Raw genomic sequence first — 16287 nt, 5'->3', positions numbered from 1 at the left:
CCATTGTTTCTCGCCGGCGCCTGGGATCGAACCCAGGACCACAGGATCACAAGTCCCGCGTGCTGTCCGCTCGGCCGACCGACTCCCATAGACTCCCGGGTCAGGGATAGATTGTAAAAGTAAGTGGATTTTTTTTATCTATAATTGTGTGCTTTAGAATTCTCACAGACTCTTGCTACAGATAATGTTCACTCACTTGCATCAACAAAGTATAGACAAATAAATCAACATGATTGAGATAACTGTGAGTGAAGGGAATGATCAGCGTGTGTGTGTATGTTTGTTGTTGTTTCAGATTTAGCTACTCAGAACGAAGTGTTCATGTAGCACGGGCTATGGTGAGCCCGTAGTGTGTGTGTAAATCAACAAACACTTTATACCTCCTACACCACAACCATTATTGCTAGCTCTAGATTAATGAAGATTAAGCCACCCAAGAGGTGGCACGGGCATGAATAGCCCTTAACTAGCTCCAGGAGAACTTACGGGCTATTCATACCCGTGCCACCTCTTGGGTGGCTTACGGGAGACATCTCCCGTCACGCAGGGTGCAGTCGCACCTCCACAGATCTCCAGAATCAGCTCTTGATACTGGTAATGGCTCAAAGGGCCACCACTTATGGACTATTCATGCCCGTGCCACCCTTTGGGTGGCTTAATCTTCACCAATCAAACCAGGAGAACGGTTGTTTGTAAGTGCAGGTGTCATCAATGACTCGCCATCACTGTGAACACCGCCGGGTCTTGTGATCCACGTCCTTACACCACCATCTAGATCACACCGCTGTCTAGATCACGACCCCCCCCCCCCCTCCCCCTTACAATGTTCGAAAGATAGCTGGAATCAATGGTCTTCTTAATGGTGTGACTGTTTCTAAATTCATTCTTTGATAAAAATTAAATTTTGACAGTGTCACAGGTCTTTTGAATATTAGAAAATAAAGTCATGCGTTCAAAAAGGTTGCAAACCACTGATTTAGAGCGTTCGTGATTCCTGGTATTTTCTTGTTCTCACCAATCCGTCTATGTGAGCGTTGGTATCTCCCACGTCGTCCGTCTGTCTCGTCTCAAGATAGGTGAGCGTTTCCTCGTCTAAAAAACCTCTCAACCATATGAACTGAAAATAAACTATCATCTTGGGAGATGTGATCTCGCCTCCCTGACATTCCTATCGCAATTTCTTGTTAGACTGAAGCTGTGTTGACGTCACCTCGAGTGACTGGTGCCACTCACGATATCTAACAGTTTCCTTCTGAGCTGTAATCATGCTCCCAGTCACCAAGGCTGGTGACGTATTTCAAGACATATTTCACGTGGTCATCAGTGCATACATTTGCTTTCGCTCTGGACTGACTGTCAACGAAACGCTTTGCGTAATAGTAACTTTAGGCATTGTATTGATTGTTGAAGATTAAGCCATCCAAAAGGTTGCACGGGCATAAATAGCCCGTAAGTGGTGGCCCTTTTGAGCCATTACCAGTATCAGTAGATGATACTGGAGATCTGTGGAGGTGCGACTGCACCCTGCGTGACGGGAGATGTCTCCCGTAGGTATTGTATGTACCAGCTCTATCTATAAACCCATCAACTTTTTGTATCTCACCTTGTATGTATGTACTTTACCTGAATAAATATTTGTATTTGTCAACAAACGAGAGGTGATAGGTCAAACTTTCCAGATTCTTCCTGATATGTCATGAATTTGGTTCCAATCTAACTAAAATATCTGAGATGCAAATTGGTCTCTGAACTGGAAAATTCTCGATTCAAGCTGATCACTTGGCTCCCCAAACTTGATACAACGAACATCTCAGTTCAACTAATTCAAACATTGTAAAATTAACATGACAGGTTCTTTTAGCATTGAAATAATATATTATTTTAAAATAAGTTAATACCAGACAGCTTGAAAGTTATCAGCTTAAATACTGGCAGGACTGTGAGGTACCTTAACACCATCTTCTGTTTTGTTTATCCTCATCTGGATATCTTGACGTAGAGGAGCAGCAGTTATCTTCATATCTTGACGAAGAGGAGCAACAATTATCTGGATATCTTGACGTAGAGGAGCAGCAATTATCTGGATATCCTGACATAGAAGAGCAGCAATTATCTGGATATCTTGACGTAGAGGAGCAGCAATTATCTAGATATCTTGACGTAGAAGAGCAGCAATTATCTAGATATCTTGACGTAGAGGAGCAGCAATTATCTAGATATCTTGACGTAGAGGAGCAGCAATTATCTAGATATCTTGACGTAGAGGAGCATCAATTATCTGGACATCTTGACGTAGAGGAGCAGCAATTATCTGGATATCTTGACGTAGAGGAGCAGTAATCTGGAAATCTTGACGTAGAGGAGCATCAATTATCTAGATATCTTGACGTAGAGGAGCAGCAATTATCTGGAAATCTTGACGTAGAGGAGCAGCAGTTATCTAGATATCTTGACGTAGAGGAGCAGCAATCATCTGGATATCTTGACGTAAAGGAGCAGTAATCTGGAAATCTTGACGTAGAGGAGCAGCAATTATCTGGAAATCTTGACGTAGAGGAGCAGCAGTTATCTAGATATCTTGACGTAGAGGAGCAGTAATCATCTGGATATCTTGACGTAGAGGAGCATCAATTATCTAGATATCTTGACGTAGAGGAGCAGCAATTATCTGGATATCTTGACGTAGAGGGCAGTAATCTGGAAATCTTGACGTAGAGGAGCAGCAATTATAAGGATATCTTGACGTAGAGGAGCAGCAATTATCTAGATATCTTGACGTAGAGGAGCAGCAATTATCTAGATATCTTGACGTAGAGGAGCAGCAATTATCTAGATATCTTGACGTAGAGGAGCAGCAATTATCTAGATATCTTGACGTAGAGGAGCAGCAATTATCTAGATATCTTGACGTAGAGGAGCAGCAATCATCTGGATATCTTGACGTAGAGGAGCAGTAATCTGGAAATCTTGACGTAGAGGAGCATCAATTATCTAGATATCTTGACGTAGAGGAGCAGCAATTATCTGGAAATCTTGACGTAGAGGAGCAGCAGTTATCTAGATATCTTGACGTAGAGGAGCAGCAATCATCTGGATATCTTGACGTAGAGGAGCAGTAATCTGGAAATCTTGACGTAGAGGAGCAGCAATTATCTAGATATCTTGACGTAGAGGAGCAGCAATTATCTAGATATCTTGACGTAGAGGAGCAGCAATTATCTAGATATCTTGACGTAGAGGAGCAGCAATCATCTGGATATCTTGACGTAGAGGAGCATCAATTATCTAGATATCTTGACGTAGAGGAGCAGCAATTATCTGGATATCTTGACGTAGAGGGCAGTAATCTGGAAATCTTGACGTAGAGGAGCAGCAATTATAAGGATATCTTGACGTAGAGGAGCAGCAATTATCTAGATATCTTGACGTAGAGGAGCAGCAATTATCTAGATATCTTGACGTAGAGGAGCAGCAATTATCTAGATATCTTGACGTAGAGGAGCATCAATTATCTAGATATCTTGACGTAGAGGAGCAGCAATTATCTAGATATCTTGACGTAGAGGAGCAGCAATTATCTAGATATCTTGACGTAGAGGAGCATCAATTATCTAGATATCTTGACGTAGAGGAGCAGCAATTATCTAGATATCTTGACGTAGAGGAGCAGCAATTATCTAGATATCTTGACGTAGAGGAGCATCAATTATCTAGATATCTTGACGTAGAGGAGCAGCAATTATCTAGATATCTTGACGTAGAGGAGCAGCAATTATCTGGATATCTTGACGTAGAGGAGCAGCAATTATCTGGATATCTTGACGTAGAGGAGCAGCAATTATCTGGATATCTTGACGTAGAGGAGCAGCAATTATCTGGATATCTTGACGTAGAGGAGCAGTAATCTGGAAATCTTGACGTAGAGGAGCAGCAATTATCTAGATATCTTGACGTAGAGGAGCAGCAATTATCTAGATATCTTGACGTAGAGGAGCAGCAATTTTAGACTGATAATCAGTTTGGGAGGTTTCGCTGATCTCACATATGGCGGAGCTTGTGTATTTATATCATGTTATTTGGTGTCTTCTCTATGCCTCCAAGCACTGACTATTGAACCATAGGCCACAGAAACATCAATTACTCCGCTTTAAACTAATATAAAATTCCTTAAATTCCTTATAATGTTACCTCGGGGATTTCATCTTGCAGTTGATATATATTGTTAACAAATAGTTGCATTACATCATCAATTTGGCATTGAAAAAAACAAGGTTGACAGGCGGTTCGTAAGAGATTAGAGATCAAAGGTGTAGGGAGAGCTGCGTTAAATTCAGGAATTGGCTGGTAGTGCTCCTACTCCAGTTTCTTCTCATACTGCGTGTCTTTACTTGGTCCAAGAATTTGGCGCAACTCTTCCGACACCTTTGATCTCTAATCTCTTATGAACCGTCTGTCAACCTTTTTTTTCAATGCCAAATTTTGCTGTTCTTTTCCAAGGTACAGAATTGGTGAAATTGTTCAATTCACCAGTAAAGAATTGGTGAATTGAACCACCAATTCACTGGTGAATTGGCAATTTTTGCCTGTTTATTGGCCTGGTCTAAAATTCAGGCACCGATCGTTTTTGTATATTTTTTGTATTCTTGCCATTTTATCCGCTTAGTTTTTGTGTTTTTTGTTAAATATTTGATACCACAAAACAGCACCAGTGGAAATATACTGTGGTGAAATGTTTCCATGATTATATTAGTGTTATGTGAGTGTACATGAATGTATAAGTCATGAGCGTTGTATATATTGTGGACATATTTTTATCGCGAGCCTGTATTATATATAAAGAGTAAAGCCTATCCCTAGATAGGCTACGGATTGTAGAGTATCCGTAAAGCAAGAGGCTATCTAATTATGAGATTGTAGTCTGATTTATCTGTTTTTGTATGTGTAAGTTTGTTTGTGTGGTTCCGAGGATCATTATCCCCGCGGCCCGGTCTCTTGGGCAGGCCTCGTGGTTGGCGGTTTGCTCAACTAGGCTGTTATTGTCGCCTCTGCTCACCACAACCTGACGTATAAATTACATCCCGGTTATCAAGTTTCCATTTGAATACCATGAAAGTTTGGCCAAGTTACACCCCTTATGTATTGAGGAAAAAAGTGATGGTCTTGGATCTCTTAATGTTGGTAGAACTGTGTTGTACCGAACCTTTTGTATCAATTACACTCCAAAAGGGATTATTTTGTACTTTCTGCCATATCCTATGGTCTTTTAAGGAATAATTTCCGTGTGCACATTTAGAACCTATATGGTTTAAGTGTAAATTATTATATATCTCTTTTGCCTTCGCTCTATACATGATAGTTTGAGACATTTTTTCCGGGCTTGGCGCCCTCTCTTTTTATAATTACTTACTCTGTGAACGAATTGTCTAAATCAGACAGTGGTCAGGAGGCTCTATTATGTGTAGCCTGTAGTGTGTAGTGACAATCTTAGTGACACAGTCTGTATCTTTGTGATCCAACCTGTATCTTAATGACATCCCCTGTATCTTAGTGAAATAGCCTGTATCTAATTGACCCAACCCATATCTAAGTGACACAGCCTGTATCTTAGTGACACGCTCTGTATCTTAATGACACCGTATCTTAATCAGAGTCTGTATATTAGTGACAGTCTGTATCTTATTGGTACAATCTGTATCTTAGTGACTATCTTTGTTTGTAAACCAACCTGTATCTTAATTTGTTGTTATCTTAGTGACATACACTGTATCTTAATGATGTTGTATTTCACAGACGTAGCCTGTATCTTAGTAAACCAGCCTGTATTTTAGTGACAAGGCCTGTATCTTAATGACACAATTTGTATTTTAGTGACACAGCCTGTTTCAAAATATATCGCAAACATGTGGGGGGATGTGGTGGGGGGGATTGAGGATGGAGCCCCCCCCCCCCGGTCCAAAACCCAGACATAACCGGACGACGCTCAGGCTATTAATATGTACAAAGTTTCCGGAGGAGGTGATATACTTTCTTCAATTTATAGTAATGTAAATTTCTTTGAGGATTATATAATCCTGTTGGCGCAATTTTAAAACCAGTCTAGCGAGTGGAGAGAAAAAAAACACAACTAATAGTAGAATGTACAGTTGAAAAATATTTCCACTCTATATTTCAGCATCAAAATAATTAATTTCTCACCCAAATGTGATCAATTTGGATGTGTGTGTGTGGGTTGCATGATAGGTAAGTTAGACTTGTATGCAACTAGTTCACACAAATATAAATGTCTTACGAGAGCATACATAATTGGGTCCAGTTCGTGAACCCGTTTGTGTGGCTACAACCTTGCCGCCCCAACCCACAGTGTAGTTGCAGAGTTTACAATAATGAAATTAAAATAGGAGTGGAAGTTACTGGTGGGCGCGTGGCCACGTTGCCGTACGGGATTACCCGAGAGAGCAGAGCCGGGGCATCAGTCTTGCTGGGAGGGCGAGAGAGCCTAGTGCCACCTGGGTGTCTGCGGGGGTTTGTGTTGTAAGAGATCATGGTAACAGGCCTCTGGGTCGTCAGGGCGTCAAGCGCTACGTCTGCCCCTCCTTGGTATGCGTTAAAAGGACAATAATATTGGACACTTAACGGTTAGTTTAGTAAATTTATTGTGCACCGCTCACAAGTCCTGAGAGCGGCAGTGGAGCAGGTTACACAGGCACTCAAGGCTTAAATGTAAGTACAATATCGTAATTTGTTATAAATATTCCAAATTGTGTTGTTTTCGGGCAGAATACTCAGTATACAGTTAAATTTGGTCTAATTGAGTTTGTTTTTTTACTTAATAATTCATAGATTACTAGGCTATTTCTCGATGGGAGTAACACCCTCTTCCCTCTCGCCGCTCCAACACTGTCTTGCTCTATCCCCAGTATTGCGTAAGCGCTGACAAATCTTGACAGATCCTCCTTTATCACCGATCACTGCTACTGGACTGTAAAGTTGTTGTGTTTCACAGTGTGCGACAGGAGCTTGGGCGGGAGCGGCGGAGGAGAGACCGTTGTCCACGTACAACATCCCGGGCCTGGCCTGCCCTCATCACCTCAGTGTTGCTTGTTTGTCCTCCAGTGTGGCGATGTAAACACGGATCAGCTGCCAGCTTACTGTTCCTTACTGAGGCTCTTAGCTGTTGTTGTTTAAAATTCAGCTACTCGGAACAAAAAGTTCCAAGTAGCACGGGCTATGGTGAGCCCGTAGTGGACTTACCTGGCACAAGAGTGGGGCTGTAACTAGGGCTTTTAGCCACTTGGATCAAATTTATATACATACACAGGTGTGTATACACACATACCTTGTCTCATTTTGTTTGGTTAAGACCCGACTCAAATTCTGTTTATTAAACAGAATATTGAATTAAGCACACAGTATACCCGTTATCTCCATAGTCAGTTGCGTTTAGCGAGGTGCTATATACTGTTTTCGCGCTCTTCAACCCTGACAGCTGACAATTGTTAAAAAAGCAGTGCCATGGCAGTGTAGATACCTCTGGCAGGAAGTGCTTGAGAGGTTTATTTTTGTGTGCTGAGCGGCTGGTACAGCAAGGCGTGTGTGCCGAGCGGCTGGTACAGCAAGGCGTGTGTGCTGAGCGGCTGGTGCAGCAGGACGTGTGTGCTGAGCGGCTGGTGCAGCAGGACATGTGTGCTGAGCGGCTGGTACAGCAGGATGTGTGCTGAGCGGCTGGTACAGCAGGATGTGTGTTGAGCGGCTGGTGCAGCAGGATGTGTGCTGAGCGGCTGGTGCAGCAGGATGTGTGTTGAGCGGCTGGTGCAGCAGGATGTGTGTGCTGAGCGGCTGGTGCAGCAGGATGTATGCTGAGCAACTGGTGCAGCAGGATATGTGTGCTGAGCGGCTGGTGCAGCAGGAAATGTGTGCTGAGCGACTGGTGCAGCAGGATGTGTGCTGAGCGGCTGGTACAGCAGGATGTGTGTGCTGAGCGGCTGGTGCAGCAGGAAATGTGTGCTGAGCGACTGGTGCAGCAGGATGTGTGTGCTGAGCGGCTGGTACAGCAGGATGTGTGCTGAGCGGCTGGTGCAGCAGGAAATGTGTGCTGAGCGACTGGTGCAGCAGGATGTGTGTGCTGAGAGGCAGGTGCAGCAGGATGTGTGCTGAGCGGCTGGTGCAACAGGATGTGTGCTGAGCGGCTGGTGCAGCAGGATGTGTGCTGAGCGGCTGGTGCAGCAGGATATGTGTGCTGAGCGGCTGGTGCAGCAGGATATGTGTGCTGAGCGGCTGGTGCAGCAGGACGTGTGTGCTGAGCGACTGGTGCAGCAGGATGTATGTGCTGAGCGGCTGGTGCAGCAGGATATGTGTGCTGAGCGGCTGGTGCAGCAGGATATGTGTGCTGAGCGGCTGGTGCAGCAGGATATGTGTGCTGAGCGACTGGTGCAGCAGGATATGTGTGCTGAGCGGCTGGTGCAGCAGAACGTGTGTGCTGAGCGGCTGGTGCAGCAGGACGTGTGCTGAGCGACTGGTACAGCAGGACGTGTGTGCCGAGCGGCTGGTGCAGCAGGGCATGTGTGCTGAGCGGCTGGTGCAGCAGGGCGTGTGTGCTGAGCGGCTGGTGCAGCAGGGCGTGTGTGCTGAGCGGCTGGTGCAGCAGGGCGCGTGTGCCGAGTGGCTGGTGCAGCAGGATGTGTGTGCTGAGCGGCTGGTGCAGCAGGACATGTGTGCTGAGCGGCTGGTGCAGCAGGGTGTGTGTGCTGAGCGGCTGGTGCAGCAGGACGTGTGTGGCGAGCGGCTGGTGCAGCAAGGCGTGTGTGCTGAGCGGCTGGTGCAGCAGGGCGTGTGTGGCGAGCAGCTGGTGCAGCAGGGCGTGTGTGCTGAGCGGCTGGTGCAGCAGGGCGTGTGTGCTGAGCGGCTGGTGCAGCAGGATATGTTGATCTCGGGTAAGCATATGCCGTATGGTTTGAATGGCTAGAGGAGGTCTGGCACAGAGGGTCGTGGGAATATGAACAGTGTAGTGTGTATTGTATTACCTAACAACAGTTTGTCGATCATATATGACAATATCTAACAACTCCTTTGTTTCTTACCGCATCTCATTTTAGAATTGTGGGCGAACAATGTTCTTAAGAACTGAAGTTCGTACAGACGTTGTGAAGTTGTGAACAGGACATGCTGTCGAACATCTCGTCGAGCAAGAGCCATTGACGTTCCTGTAATGGTATGCCATTAGTTTTGTCGAGAGCTGGAAGCTGGGGAAATGTGCACCGGTTGTGTGATCTATGTACTGGCGTGAGGGGAGGCAGGATGGTGAATGTCATGCCAGCCGGAAACACAGGCAGAGTGGCCGGGCGGCAACTATTAGTCAGAATTCGTGTGACTCGGTACTGTGTCTCTCTGTATCTATCTATGTAACTGTGTGTTCTGATATACATTTCCACGGGTATTTAAGACGGAAACGAGAGCTAAACGCCCCCTACCAGGAGAGAGCCTCTATAGCTATCTTCCTACCACACCTAGACAGCGGCTTGTTTGATGTAAACAACACAGCCACTCGCCTGAAATTATCAGCTTAGTAGAGAGCGAGGTCACCTGATGCCAAAAGTCCCAAAAGTGATTCCATGCACCCGCCAAACCCCTTGTTTATGAATGAAAAACGGTTTACACACGACTCACAACTGATTTCGTTCGAACACTTCCGGAACAAGTGCTTCATTGAAGAGTTTTGTTTGAACCACAATGCTGTAAATGCTTCACCCACGTACTGCAAATACAAATAATCGCCAACAGAACCTAAACACCTAACCTATGCCTATATATGCACAATATGCTAATATATTATATTATTAATTTATATTTGAGAAAATTCCCGTTTTGAATGAACAGCATGTAAAAATTTATGAATGCGTCTGTGGGGTCGACCGCTGGATGTAATGGACTTGAGTCGAGGACGGGTTGATAACGTTTTAAGTTTTACTTAACAATAAAGGGCAGTGAGATGTCAGGTCGCACTTTAAATAAACATATAATTACTTTTTGATTGCAAAGTATGCTAAGAAAACATTCATATTCACCCCCCCCCACGCCCCCACTCGACTCGTAATTGTTTCTTTTTCTCGCTACACGTCTTGAGTTTTTTTCCGGCTCCCTTTGTCAACCAATCACTCCCTGGTAAACACCCTGTGTTCGATTCTAATTGGTTCCAGCTGAATAATCCGAGCGAAAATGTAGTGCTTTTCGGGAACAATAGAAATGTCAGCTGCTTTGGAGTGGCCAATCGCATTCAGCTACACATTCCATTCTGCATTTTAATTGGAGGAGGACGCCACAAGTTTCTATTCGCTGTGTGTATTTGATTTGATTGTGGTTTGAAATCATAGTGTTTATAGCCTTCAGTAATGGCCATGCAGGTGGCGGTGGTGAAGGTATTGTTTACACTGTCAGTTGTGGGAACGGTGAGCCGTGCTAGTGACGCTTGTACTGACAGCGACGAGCGAAAACTGACGCTATTTTTAAGAGGACGGGTTGGACACTCACGTCCCGGAGAAAACAATTGTTAAAACCAGGAGTAACGCTGCTTTACAGCTATAAGAAGATATCGAGACCTGCGAACCGTGTGTGTGTGTTCCTGGTGTCTACAGCTGACCCCGAGTCGTGGAGTCTGGACCCAGTGTGGAGGCAGCTCAGTAATGAAGAAATTTAAGGAATTACCAGTGGAAGGCGCTATATAAAGTAAGCGTTCGTGTTACCGTTGAAGGTCACGTTGTTTTATTAGTATGAAATATTTGTAATATACCATTCTGTAGCTTTGAATATGAGTCATTACTTAGTAAAATAGGTCAAATAGTTTTAAAACCAGTATATATTTTTCACACATTTGTAACCTGTGGAGTGCCCCGCAGTGCGGCGAGTACCCCCCACCCCCCCCCAGCCAGGAGTACCCCGCACTGCCGCGAGTACCCCCCCCCCCCCAGCCAGGAGTACCCCGCACTGCTGCGAGTACCCCCCCCCCCAGCCAGGAGTACCCCGCACTGCCGCGACTACCCCCCCCCCCAGCCAGGAGTAACCCCCACTCCCGCGAGTACCCCGCTGGAGGTCTCGGCTACTAAATGTAATAAAATACCTCGTATCTTACCATAAATATTTCTTACCTTTCCACGAGTGCCACATTTCCTCTGTCCTTTCCCCGCGAGTGCATCATCTTCCACCCTTCGTTCAGGGTGCAGCATGGGGGAATTTTTTCCTCTCCCCTCATTTTCCCATGATTTTTTCCCTCCATTTTTCAGATAGTCCCACGTTTAGAAATCTTCAATGTTGTGTTGTATACCATCTCAGATGGCATGGTACCATTCACTCTTCCCTAGTTTTTAAATTTAAATTTTGCCCCTCCCTACTGTTACCTATCGTTCGTTACGGCTCGTGACCCTACAACAGCTAACTTTAAAAAAGGTCTAGGGTTACTAAAAAACTGCTGTTCACAAGAGCGGGTCACCAGTATAACCCCTTGATAAGTAATGAGCACTTTGTTAAAAATCTTCCTTTAGGACTGAAAAATTATACATATAACTTATAATATATATATTGAATACAGTATAATATAAAAACACAGATGGTAAAGTTAACTTATACAACAAGCCAAAAGTATTGTCATCACACTTAATATAATATAATAAAATATGGCACAACATGAAGTAACAGACTTATCTCCCACATGTTATTCCTTCGAGTCCCTTAAAGCTACTGACTCTCGCTCTGTCGCTTACCCATAATCCTCTCCTCCTCTGCCTCATCCAGGACGAGGGATGGAAACTAAAGACTTTTTAATATTTAAACTAATTGAACAACCACTTGTTCTCAAAACACATAAGAATGCAAATTACATATAATAGTTACTTGCAAAATATATAAGTACAATGCCACCTGCTTAATTACAGTAAATAAACAATTATATAAACTTAGTAAAAGTGACATCTGGAACTCCCAAACTGAACAGGTCCAGCAATTCTAACTTCCCGAATCTAACAGGTATTAGACGTGTGAAAAACAACCGCGCTCCTGTCCCCACTGATGCTGCCACACCACACGATAATTTACAAAAATATAATGCGTGTACATATATGATGAAATGGAACAAAAGTTTATTTTAAATTTATATACGTATTCAGCTAGGAGTACGTAACACCTACTACCTTCGTTATGCCTAATTCCAACAGTTATCTCTTGATGCTGGATGTTGTTGATATTGTCGACGTCTTTGCTGGGTCTAGGGTCGTTATCTGCTAGGAAAACCCCTGGAATGTCTCGTGGAGTTCTTTGCAGGTGTCCTAGTCACTCTTAATTTTGCCCCGAGGGCGAGTTTATTTGGCAGCGCCACTCATCCTGGGAGTGGATATAATATATATATATATATATATATATATATATATATATATATATATATATATATATAATATGTCGTACCTAGTAGCCAGAATGCACTTCTCGGCCTACTAAGCAAGGCCCGATTTGCCTAATAAGCCAAGTTTTCCTGAATTAATATATTTTCTCTTTTTTTCTTATGAAATGATAAAGCTACCTATTTCATTATGTATGAGGTCATTTTTTTTTTATTGGAGTTAAAATTAACGTAGACATATGACCGAACCTAACCAACCCTACCTACCTAACCTAGGTAGCCGAAAAAGTTAGGTTAGGTTAGGTAGGTTAGGTAGTCGAAAAACAATTAATTCATGAAAACTTGGCTTATTAGGCAAATTGGGCCTTGCATAGTAGGCTGAGAAGTGCGTTCTGGCTACTAGGTACGACATTATATATATATATATATATATATATATATATATATATATATATATATATATATATATATATATATATATATTTATTATATATATATATATATATATATTATTATATATATATATATATATATTATTATATATATATATATATTATTATATAATCACACACACACACGAGAGTTCTTACATTCTTGTAGAGCCACTAGCACGCATAGCGTTTCGGGCAAATCCTTAATCCTAATATTTCCCGGAAAATGACCCGCCAAATCGTTTAACAACCAGGTACCTATTTTAGTGTTGGGTTAAACAGAGGCTACAGTTAAGGATTTGCGCTTAGTAAATCCTCCCCGGCCAGGATACGAACCCAGGACAAAGCGAGTGCAAACTGGAACTAGTAGGTCCATTGTTCATCACAATGAAATGTGTGAAGTAAAACATGTGTATGGGGCAAGTAACAAAGTCAGTAGACTAACAGATGTTGTCACAGCTCGTATAAGACTTGGCTACAAGTATCTCTGGCAGTTCGGCTTGTATAGGGATCTAGATGAAGTAAAGTGTAGAGTGTGTGGACATAGGCAGGGACACACACTCGAACACTATATCTTGGATTGTTGTAAAATTGAGCCTTTTAGAGATAAATCTAAGCTCACTCTGTATGATATGGCAACCTATCTTATTACCATGGATAAATTACCTGAAATCCTTGCACTGTACCCACATTTTGCTTCCAGTAGATGAACGACATATGAGATTCAGAAACAAGTAGTGTATTGTGAGGACTAATAATAAACAGAAGCTCCCCTATGACTCTGTAATATCCCCATTGGCCAAACTGTATTATTTGGCCAATGGGGATATTGGCCAATGTATTAACGACAAGACCTACCATTAATGTATGATGACTTACTGTAAATATGTAGCTCTTGTAATAGCACTTTCTCTGTAACTAGCTGACATTGTATCTATAAGGTGTGAAGGATTGAAGAAATTGTTTATGTAATAATCTAAGATGAGGTCTGATAAAGACCTTTTGTGCCCTCTGTAATGCTTTTGCGCTACCGCTCACAGGATGAGTATGGGGTGCACAATAAACTAGCCGCCTTCGGCGGCAACAATTAAATTCGAAACGCCAGGTTAGCGTCTTATCACTACGCTATAGGGACTGGGACATACCGTTAACAGCATGTACAACACTCCCCAACAGGAAGAAAACCCGCTGGGTTGTTCATCCTGTCACGTGTATCAGACATAGCTGGGACTTAACTGTCTCAAGTGACCCAACCGTTCTCAAGCTGGTTTTCTCCTGATTTCTGAATATGGTGTCCAGCCATTCTTAGTGACTTCTAATTTATCTCTGCTCTCTGTAGCCAGAGTTTGTAATATTAACTGTTAAATCATTATATGGATGAGACTCGGCTATCTGCCCAGCACGGTCAAGTTTTTACTTTAATAAAATTTAAAAATTTCAATCACACGAACTTCACAGTGGTGCAGGACGGACCGAAACGTTGTCCCTTCTCCATCTTCAGAGTTGTGGTTTGGTCATCAAAATTGAAAATGTTCTTTCAGTAAAGTTTTTTGTGGTCAGTTTCCATCTTTGTCGTAATCCTTGTCATCTCAAATAGTCTGTCATTGTGTGTGTGTTCCCCTAGTATGTGCTGGCAGAGAAACCGTTCGCCCCTAAACCTGTTTACCCACCTGGGAGGGAGGTTGTGGTGGGAAGGTTGAAAGGTAGATGGGGAAAGAAGAGGGGAAGAGAGAGCCATGAAACAGGGTTCCGAGAAGACGGGAGGGGGTAGAGGCCCGTGAGGCAGGGTGGGCTGCCGTATAGACAGAGCTTCACCTGTTACACCCGAGCACCGCGGGCGGGTCCTCAACAGTGTCTCAGTGTTCGGCCAGGAAAGTAACTTCCAATCTTCTGATAACACATCAAGGTTGGAGGGCCCTTGTGTTTGTGGACTTAACACATTTGTAAGACCAAACTTCAGCTCCTAGGTCCTGCCTCTCCATCTGCCGGGAGTCTTATACAGTGACTAACAGTGACCGCGGTTGTTCAACGTCCTCCCAGCAAGCATAATAAATATTGCCGGAACAACCGTTGACATTTTCAAGAGGAAACTAGATTTATTCCTCCAAGGAGTGCCGGACCAACCGGGCTGTGGTGGGTATGTGGGCCTGCGGGCCGCTCCAAGCAACAGCCTGGTGGACCAAACTCTCACAAGTCAAGCCTGGCCTCGGGCCGGGCTTGGGGAGTAGAAGAACTCCCAGAACCCCATCAACCAGGTATCAACCAGGTAACAATCCCTCTTTGTTGTCATATTTGATTTTAAAATTATGGATGGAGCTATTGCTAAGATCACCCCCCCCCCCCCCTCTTCTTGGTTTATTTGCTTGCTACTCTTTTCTAGATCAGGTGTTTCCGGGTCCCTTTTGCTGTCTAGCTTCCATGCATCTCTCGCTACACATCCTAGACATTGCCCTGCATCTGTTTCATCAATTTGAATATTTTATATATTTGGACCATGTCTCCCATTTCTTCGTGTGTCTATACAAGTTTTCATCTCCTTCAGTCTGTCCTGGCAGCTGCTGTGCCTCGTCAATTCTGTGACTATTCGTGAAGAAAATATTTGTACTTTCTCAATATTTTCTTTGCGCTTTTTGAAGTGGGGTTCACTCATCCCCTTGACCCCACATCATTCCCTTGTCCCCCTTCCCCCCAGTTTCTGTGGGGAGCGAGGGGGGGGGGAATGGAGGGGGGGGGGGTGTTTCATCTACCCTTCTGCAGATGAAACTGAAGAAGTGTAGACAACTTCTATTTGTATACCCAAACTGCCAAATGTTGAACCTAGGATGTTAGAATATTCCCAGGATATTGTTCCTTGGTGTCGCTGTATTTATGTAGGCTTCTGGCGCGTGTGCGACTTTAACATTTGGTGCTCTAAAGTTTGGTTTTGGGTATTTGTTTTTATTACCCACAATATAAGTTAGCAATTTGAATTCAATGCGGGGTATGAAATATTGGAATTCGGGTCCCATTAGTGTCCAGCTGTCAGCCAGACAATATCGGAGCATGGTGTAAACACGATTGTTTTGTTGCCGTGTCGAACGTTTATCATCATAGCCTAGCATTAATGCCAGGAAGAGCGGCAGTGTGGCTCGGTAATGATGTGCGTGCGTGTTATATTAGCTCACTGGCATGTTTCTGGCGTCATATTAATATTCTGTAATATTTTTGGGGGGAGATAAATTACATTAATTCGGTGGGAATGTGAATGAGCCGGTTTAATGCTTCAGTTTTCAATAGTGACCGGAACGAATATTGTGGTTGATGTGTCGTATTTTTCTTGTACATTACCCAGGCTGCCACCTAATGAATTTGTATTTCTGAAGAACGTCAGTATTATAGATCGACTGAAGATATTATCCGTTTCCACATGAAAGACTGATTAAAAAGATAGTCTCATGGTATTGGGGGTGCTATATTAAGCTGGATTAGGGCATG

General features: G+C 43.5%; 3 protein-coding genes across 11 annotated transcripts in view; 2 read left to right on the top strand and 1 right to left on the bottom strand.

Moving 5' to 3' along the window:
• LOC123757937 (monocarboxylate transporter 9) overlaps positions 1–16287 on the top strand; it is a 589339-nt gene that overhangs the window by 415365 nt on the left and 157687 nt on the right. For 3 of the 9 annotated variants that reach the window (XM_045741962.2, XM_069329536.1, XM_069329535.1), the window contains exon 1: positions 9093–10719. The exons of 2 other annotated variants lie outside the window; for them this stretch is intronic. The gene's annotated coding sequence lies outside the window, so the exon portion shown is untranslated. Of the gene's footprint in view, positions 1–6453; positions 6721–8804; positions 8931–9092; positions 10720–16287 lie in introns of those variants that run through there. 4 more of the 9 variants (XM_069329537.1, XM_045741915.2, XM_045741970.2 and 1 more) reach the window with 4 other exon arrangements.
• LOC138367449 (uncharacterized) lies at positions 8200–8508 on the top strand. Its single transcript, XM_069329105.1, has one exon. The coding sequence runs from the start codon at positions 8200–8202 to the stop codon at positions 8506–8508; it is 309 nt and encodes a 102-aa protein (XP_069185206.1).
• LOC123760669 (cell surface glycoprotein 1-like) overlaps positions 14073–16287 on the bottom strand; it is a 30057-nt gene continuing 27842 nt past the window's right edge. The window contains exon 3 of the mRNA XM_069329104.1: positions 14073–14146. Within this exon, the coding sequence (XP_069185205.1) occupies positions 14073–14146 (74 nt within the window). The remainder of the gene's footprint in view (positions 14147–16287) is intronic.

Source organism: Procambarus clarkii, chromosome 22, assembly GCF_040958095.1.
Source record: "Procambarus clarkii isolate CNS0578487 chromosome 22, FALCON_Pclarkii_2.0, whole genome shotgun sequence".
Taxonomy (NCBI): Eukaryota; Metazoa; Arthropoda; class Malacostraca; order Decapoda; family Cambaridae; genus Procambarus; species Procambarus clarkii.
Note: the sequence above shows the minus strand (reverse complement) of the source record. Positions and strands in the feature narration are given on the sequence as shown.